Here is an 8,822-nt window from a genome sequence, read left to right on the forward strand (position 1 = left end):
TTCCTTGTTGTAAATTTTATAAGTCGATACATGAGAATATTTGGAGTGTTTCTAAATCTCTTTTCCAGACTGAAAAAAAAAAATCAATCATTCTCCTGAAAGAAAGACATGAAGAACATATATTTTCTTCTTTATTATTATTATAGATTAACTAATTAGCCTTGATATGATTATATTTTCTTCTTTATTATTATTTTTTCATATATTTGAGGCCTGATATGATTATTATGTTTCTACTTTATTATTATTTTTCTTATATTCGAGGCCTATAAAAAAAAATTTATCATAACATGAGAATCAACGACTTCTTTTTCCACATCTTCTGGGAGTCCAGAATGAATCTAGTAAAAAAAAAATTGCTCGTTATTTGTACAATTAGATACAACCACAGCCATAGGTTCTTGATTTGGTCATCCTTGAGAAACCCTAATTTCTTGACGATGAATAATATATGAAGAGAGAAAAGAAGATATACATGTACACATTTATATACATCTATTGTTTTATTTTTATCGAAGCTCACATCATTCACATTCCAAACTAGTTGCAAAAAACAAGATAGCCATAGTGTTCTAATCATTGAAGGTTAACCACATGTATAAATTAAAATATCCCCCATTAAAATGTACTATCAAGAAGTGGAATCATACTCACAGCTCAAATGTAGGATCGTGGCTCCTGCTGCGAAAAACCGAGCAATGGCAAGAAACTAGACTAGTGCAAGGCCTTGGCAAACATCAACCAATTACTTGCCCGGTCGCATACTACGATTTGTGGGGACATAGCCTAACTGCAAAATTCTAGCGTAAACAGGAATAAACATTAGAGAACAACAAACAACACCGCATATAAACTTGCAGCCATCGAAGGATATCTATCTGTTGCCAAGGCACAAAAGAGTCAATCCTGAAACACAATTTGTAGAAGTTGATCCTGCAGTTCAACTTGCCTCAACGGAAAAAGAAAAGAACAACAGACGACACATCTTAAAAGTGATCAACATTAACAGGATAATAAAAGCTGATGAAAATTGTTACGACAAGGATAGATAGCTTCAGAAACAACATACCAATGCCATTAAAAACACAAGCAAATACATTCCATCTAGATGAGAAGTCATTCTTTCAAACAAACAAAAGCAACAATCGCTGGATGCACCACGTTTATCACTGTCCGTGCCATCTAGTTATACAGCAAACATTAGACAACTGTTTGCTCACAACATTAGACAACAGTTCTAAATACATCGCAAAGATCACCAAAACTAATTCCACATCTACAATCACTAGGCTTCTCAAAAGGAAGCATCACTAGCGTTCTGAAAAGATTCATAGGATCACATCCTCGATTTGGTAGTTATTTAGCTAATTTGGTAAATAACAAAGCTTCATCGAGTGAACTACATATCAAATGCCTCCTCATGTTTCATTCGCAGGCTGTACTTGTCGATGTAACCACTGGTATTCTGTGAAATCACCAACTTCTATATAACTCCTCTTTCGGCACACCCCTGATTACATTTATAGACATGTGCTGGAACTTGGAACAGCAGTCTAAGTGCACATATTCAAGCGACAAAACAGTTTAGGCAATGCAGGAAAAACAAACTATTCCATGGTTAGCTTAACAAGAGACTCATTTCCTGGCCAACTTGATAGCTACCTGTGATCAACCTATCTTGCAAGACTAAGTGCCAGCAGAAACAGATGTTTTATGTTTGTCCATCTCCGACAGTGTAAGTTGGGTTCTGCTCTCTAACCAAACTACCTTGTGGGTAAGTTATCGTTGTGCACCATTTAACCACAACATACGAGGTTGATGAGACAAGAAATTGTCTAGATCATACAACTGTATTTAGGAAAATAAGTTTGTCTCGTGAGTGATTTAAGGCAAAAGCATGAGAAAATATAGCAGCTCAACGAAAGCATTTTATGGACAAGAAGATGGACCATGTCACAGGAATAACTGACATAAAAGGACCCAAACCTGTATCCTTATAAAACCATATAAAGCAATCACATGCACCACCAACGTGTGTTCCAACACTTCTAACCTCAATGATTAGGTTCTATTCAAGGTTCCCTGCTAGCTCAATTCATAACCTCATGTCAGGCACCCATTTCTAACCCCAATGATTGATATTGGCAATTTCTTGATCTAACTGCAAATTGGTTAAGATTACTCCCACATTGATCAGAATGTTGGAAAATCAAAAGCCTCAACGAACCAAGACGACTCTTTCCCTCAAGGTGCCTTCCACAAAGCATTTAACACCTCATGCACCACTAGGCCTGACTTGGTAATGGACCTCATCAGATGGTGGTTCATGCAAGTTCGAGATGCATTTGGCTCCCCAAATGGGAGCTCCATTGAGATGACATTTGGTCTCACTTTTGGTTAGAATTGGAGAACCAAGACCTCAAAAAAGAAAATGTATCCACTAATCTCCTCCTCTTGAGACACCTTCTTGAGATCCACATCCAATGACAAAACCCTATTAAGGCTGACCCAAAGTGGACAATATCTCACAAGCCACTGAGACCAAATTAGTGATGTCCAGATGATGGACCTCATCAAGCCATAATCAACTAAAATCAATCAAAACTCAACCAACACTAACTAATTTTGGCCAACTCTAGGCGCCATACATCAAAAGAAGATACGGGTGGAAAGAAAAGAAATCAAAGTGGAAGAAAGGCAAAACAGAACCATACTACTATCATAGTGAGACAAACAGATGTTGCTTCAACTCGGTAAACTATTTGTTACACTACAATATTCATGATCCATTGCAGATAAAAGAGAAAGTGCACTGGGAGAGGAATCAGTACAAAAAAGCAACCCAATAGCATCTTATGAAAAGTGTTATGTCATAACAAAGAAGGGAAATTTCACGAGTTTCACTTATAATTTCATGAACTTCTTCTTCGAAGAAAGTTTTCTTTGTTTAACTTTATATTATCTAGATAACTTTATATTATCTAGCACTTTGGACCTCTTAAAAAAAAAAAAGATGTGTCATTTCTGTACAGTTAATTTTGTTCTTGTCCCTTTGCAGTATCTGATACTTCACCTGCATGGAAATTCATTGCTGTGGATAAACATTTTCTTTCTTAGTGATTTTATAATAAATATATAATAACTATTTTCTAATGATTCTCTTTTACTTTTAAGTACATTTTAATTTCATATATTCTTAAAAGGTTGTGCATTAGATGTATAAGAATTTTTCATCATTAAATGTAATATTATTTTTCATGATATCGTGCCAATTCTATATTTTTATACTTCAATTTTAAATTATTTTTTCATTTAAGTTTAATCTCATTGATCCAATCTGATCAATCTTACAAATTATGGTTTGTATTGATCCTAGCTAATTATTGATAGGGTTTATGTTGATACTTCGCCTATCAAAAGGAATCAGTTTATGGAATATGTCCTCTTTGGGATATGAGATAGAAGGTAACTAAATATGGTTTGTGCAAACACTGGAATTAAGCACTGAATCCTCAACAAGGGAGAACAAAAGCAAGGATCTTACATCCGGTTCCAGGGTTTACACATCAAGTCTCAAACCGCATTGGGTACCTGAGAAGACCATGCATTTCATATCACCATAAAACACTAATATCCATAATTCAAAAGAATTATTACTCTTGAAAGATTCACACAAACCCACACAGATGTATATACATGCATAATTCATGAAAAAACTGTAAATTTAGTGATCCGTCCAGATGCTACCACGAAAATCTAAACGGAATCAGAAATGAAGTTACCACTGTGGCACACATCCGGAACAATATTTCCCAACATATGCGTATGTCACTGATTAGATGATAAAATTGAAGATGAACTCCAATCATATATCAGATGAAAAAGTTTACATGACCATATAATAACCCGTCAAGTCGCCAATATCAAGTATCAAGCAGAAGGTTGGCGTTCGAAGTACCCTAAAAGTAATCGTAATTTAGTCCATGGCCTGTAATCACCTTTTAACACAAACAAGCAAGCTTAGGCGGGCAGTGAAATTGGAACACGGCTTTATAACTATGCCAGTTACGACTATTATAATAATTATTTTAACGAACTGGACACTGAAGATGGATTATCTAAGCATCTCGTCACAGAAGCCTCCTGTATTGACAGAACCTACAAGAAAACGACCGGAAAATAATAATTGAGTTCAGGTTTAGATCGCAACAAAACAACGCTTTTCTTGAGCACATCTTGCGGATATAGTAAAACTTAGATTTCGCATGTCACCTGGAAAAGGAAATCCCATTATCAATGTTGCCTACCACGAGGCCCACCAAATGACCTCGGACCAGGAAAGCGAGCGAACTGCAGCCTCAAGTTGGCTGATTTTCGATCATTTTCGTCAAATCTATAACCTGCAAAATCGAGCCGTGACTACTTTACGCTGTGGACGGGGCTATACGTTAACGGAAGATAAACGGATTGCCGTAGAATGGAAAATTACAGGGTAACACTAGAAAGAATGTGATTGCAGGTGCATAACCAATGAAGACAAAACATAGGCACTAATGCATCGTAAGTTCTTCAACATCTGCCGACCCTCAAGGCTGTTTCTTCACTAACAATCAGTTGGACAATATCTTACAAACTACTTTTGAAAGCCTCTTCCAGTTTTACCCAAAATCTGAAACTATCATATTTCCTTCTGTTTGTTGAAAGATATGAGAGGCAAGTGCTGTCAGCCTCAGTTCAAAATGAACAACCAATTAATGACAGTTTCACAGTTTCAACTCCAATGTATTAGCTTAAAACATACTCTGACATACTGAACCTGACGATGCATGTTACAAGCTAGTAGAAAAGGATGGTCCATTGCACAAGGCAGCCACATTGTCACCTAAATGACAGAGGAGCAACCTTTTAACTTAAAGCATACTCTAACAAGCTCGACATGACAGTGCATTAAGCACTTTTATTAACTAGTAGAAAAGGATGGTTGAACAAGGCAGCCAACATTGTCACCTAAATGATAGAGGAGCAACCTTACCATGATGTCAACCCTCACTGACTGAACCTTTAGCTTTGGTTATTAGAAAATCAAACATGTCAGAAAACAAAGTAATGAGAAGTTTAATTCTATCATGCAATGAAGGCTCCTCTCTGTCCCAAGAAAAATAAAAAGGCAAACCTGAGAGACGATGAGTAGAAACAAGTGTAATAAAATCAACCCATCTAAATGAAAGAATTTCTAGTGGTCATCGAGCCTACACCAAAAATTGCATTAATCACCCAGCATCAACAAAGGTGTTTGCTTGCAATTGCAAGGTATAACTAACAATTCAAAATAATGATCACTATAATGATCTGGACACTCACAATTGTGAAATATATATAATTTATGGTCAGAAAAGAAGATAATAGCTTTAATCTACTCCAGAAAAGGAATGACAGCTGTTATTCAATTCCATTGACCACATTCCCTGATCTTTGTATGATAGAGGGAAATGAGTCGGCAATCTAGCATATATAACAGTCATGTCAAGTTACTAACTGCACACACAGGTAAAATTGTCATCTTCTTTACAGTCACATCAGATCAAAAGTTCTTCACAGATAAGTTGATAAATAAAAGAACAGTTAGCTTCGGGCACCACAAGCAGTCAGGATGTTTTGTGCCAATCCTACATATTTAAGGCCATTGTGTTGCACTTACTGCAACTGAAACACCAAAAGATCAATAGATATGAGAACATTTTCTCCTCCTTGTGCAATCTAGAAAATACTTAAACCATAAAGTAGACAGGTCAATGAAATACTAGACAGAATTGACCAACCAAACAGGAAAGGGGGACCTTGAAGCAACAGTGTACTGAAAAACAGTACCTCATGCAACACTGCAGAAGACCATAGCAGTAATATAATATAATAAACTGGGAAGAGTAAGAAAGACAAGAAATCAAGCATGGTTGTAATCGAACCAAGCAAGTTATCAAAGTATTAAGCATGTATTTGTCACCTTGCAGAGCTTCCAGTGCAATTGCAGCTTGTGCTGCAGTAGTGAAATCAACAAAGCACAAGATAATTGGATCGCCTCTGGGCTGCAATAACATTGAACAAAAAGAATTGAGGCTTCTCATGCTTGATGTGAATAACAAAGACTCAACTCCCCAATGAGAAGTTAGAGACATACCTGTCTGGATTCCTTGTTCACAAGTCTCACCTCTTCAAACCCTACAAAAGGACGGAAAATGTCTGCAAAGGGAAGTGAAGGAGTAGCACAAACCTGAAACATGATAGCATACAAGACAGAATTAGCCAAAAGGATACGAGAGACTTCCCGGCGTGTACAGTCAGCAGGGAGGCCTTCCACAAATAGTGTATTTGAGGCATCTGGAGGAAGGGGAGGTTCAGGCCTTCTGCCACCCTGACCATCCAAGGCCCCAATGGTCATCATTCGTTGGTCATCAACAGGTTGACTACTAATTCCTCCACCCACAGGCCTAACAGGCTGTCCTGCAGGATAAGAAGAAATCTGGAGGAAAATTTCAAGTTAGCCTCCAATAAAATGGTAACACATGAATAAAAAAATATCACATCCATTAAAATTACCCCATCGCGTAAGTAGCGATCATATGAAGCCCCAAGTGATTCAGTATCTCTGATTGCATGATTCACAGTTCTTTCATCCTCAAGCACGTAATAACCAAGCATGTCCGAACCACTAGGTACATCTTTAAGTCAAATAAAATCAGTCCATAAGAACATTAAATATCAATTATAATAGTAATAGCTCTATAACACTCAAGGTGCAAATTGCACTAGTAGAACAAATGTCAAGTACAACTCTTTACGTTAGGTAAGATTACATGATATTCATTCTTGTTCATTATGATTGCAAATTTGTAAAGAACAAAAATGATGCCTACATGTTAAAAGTTCATCTGGTGGAGCAAAAGAACCATGCTTAAGTGACACTGTGTTTTTTCATTGCCTTTTAGCTGCCAGAATTTGGGGGTCTGTTGAGCACAATCTAGGGGTTAAGCTTGAACTGCCAATTTCTGATAAAAAGGGGGCCTAGATGGGTGACCCATTTAGAAGCCCTTATGCTTCTGCTTCTATAGTTAAAGCTATTATTCTTACATGCCTTTGGCTAATTTGGAAAGATAGAACAAATAGAATCTTCAATGGAGCTAACCATACTCCTAATACTATTGTGCATAAAGCTTTTACTTATACTCGAATGAAGCTCCATATACCCCAACTCTGAAGGCACCCATGAGCTAAGCCAACTCTCTGTTAGTTGGGAAAAACCATGGCTGGTTTAAGCTTTAACTGTTATGGTTCTTGAGATCACCACTAGGATGGAGGTCTAGGATTCACAATTAACAATGATGAAGATAACTGCATAGTTTCTGGATGTAGGTACTTCGTTGAATGGGGGCACTCTTTACTGTGAGGCTGCCGTTGTATACTATGGACTTAAGCATGCTCTACAGGAAGGAATTCAACTTATTATGGTGGAATCAGATTCTAAATTTTGGTGGACATTTTGAACAGAAAAATATACCCGTCCATGGTCTATTCTAAATGTAACCAAAATTTGTCTGTTTGCTTCAAAATTTTGTAGCATTGTCTATAAAGATGTTTATAGGAAAGGTAACAGAACTGCAAATTGGCTAGCTTGCCAAAACCAACAAGCTTGATGCCTGTTGGTGAGAGTCTTAGCCATCAGTGATTACTTAGTCTGCTGATTAAATCTGATCTTTTGGGGACTATATGAACTCATTTTTGTAATACATAGTGTTTCTTCTCTGGGAAAAAAGTGACATTTTATTTATTTATTTTTTTGGCGTCATGAAATTAACATCAGTGCTTAATGTGCATAATTCCAAACAACTTTACTTAGAAAACAGATCTGTAGACAGAAATCTCTATGGTATATACCAAAAAATCAAAGAAGATCCTGCACAATAAAAAATAAAACCATTGGACAGCCCAGTAATGAATTTGCTGGATTCCCTTTTCTGGAAAATTTTGTTTCAGCGCAAAGTGATTAGATTTAGTTTGTCATCTCGGTAGTCGGAAATTTGAATAACCAATACCAGAAAGAACCTAAGCAAGTAGGAAATCAAGCAATTTGCGTTCGACTACAACGGGAAAATTGTGCAGTGAAAAATTGCATTCGTCTCCTTATGCCGACCTACAGGAAGCAATTCAACCTCGTACCAAACCCTAACCACAAAATTACTTCGGTACAGGTGTACGTGCTAACTTGTTAATTTTCCAAAATGCTCCCTGAGCCATAAGAAACAACGCAAGATAGTAACTAAATATGGCATCTGCTCACAACAACACATTTCTACAAATCAAGAAATCCCTAGTTTCAATGACCACGGCGACCTCACGAATCATCGCCGAGGATGACCCTAACACAGCACAGCAGGGTTGATCTACTTCGATGTGCCTAAATTACCAACAGACGAGTCCTAATGAGGGCAAGCAAACGGAACCCTAACCGATCGCATACGTAGCATAGGTAAAACATCAAAAGAAGACAAATCGAAAGAAAAGAAAAGAAAAGAGGAGCGCCAGGAGAAGAGACTCACCGTGGTAGTCCAGACGCGGCCGCTTAAGGGTGGCGGCTGGGGGAGCCATGGCCGCTGCGACCGCCTGCTGGCGCGCGTCGCCGTACCTCCAGTATGCGTCTGCCATCGTCGCGGAGGCGGCGGATGAGAGGAGGCGACAAGCCTAGGGTTCGCCCAAGGGAGGCAGAAAGGCGGTAGCTCGGACTGAGACGACGGAGGCGTGCGCTCCAAGAACACCACGGATTCTCGTTA

The 8,822-nt window shown here is 37.9% G+C and overlaps 1 protein-coding gene across 7 annotated transcripts; it reads right to left on the bottom strand.

Moving 5' to 3' along the window:
* Positions 1-416: 416 nt before the first annotated feature.
* On the bottom strand, positions 417-8,822 carry LOC103994089 (RNA-binding protein 1). Of its 7 annotated transcripts, none has more exons than XM_065177128.1 (7): positions 8,592-8,820; positions 6,595-6,716; positions 6,313-6,517; positions 6,176-6,237; positions 6,002-6,083; positions 3,545-3,591; positions 417-800 (listed from the first exon to the last, which is right to left on the bottom strand). In XM_065177128.1, exons 1-6 carry the CDS (start codon positions 8,695-8,697, stop codon positions 3,560-3,562), a joined length of 609 nt encoding a protein of 202 aa, XP_065033200.1. In that variant the 5' UTR covers positions 8,698-8,820; the 3' UTR covers positions 417-800; positions 3,545-3,559. The 7 variants fall into 7 exon arrangements, with proteins under 7 accessions (XP_065033200.1, XP_065033188.1, XP_009412681.2 ...); XM_065177116.1 differs by having other exon boundaries at positions 417-906; XM_009414406.3 differs by lacking the exon at positions 417-800 and adding an exon at positions 1,078-1,465.

The sequence above is a fragment of the Musa acuminata genome, chromosome BXJ1-1, assembly GCF_036884655.1.
Source record: "Musa acuminata AAA Group cultivar baxijiao chromosome BXJ1-1, Cavendish_Baxijiao_AAA, whole genome shotgun sequence".
NCBI lineage: Eukaryota > Viridiplantae > Streptophyta > Magnoliopsida > Zingiberales > Musaceae > Musa > Musa acuminata.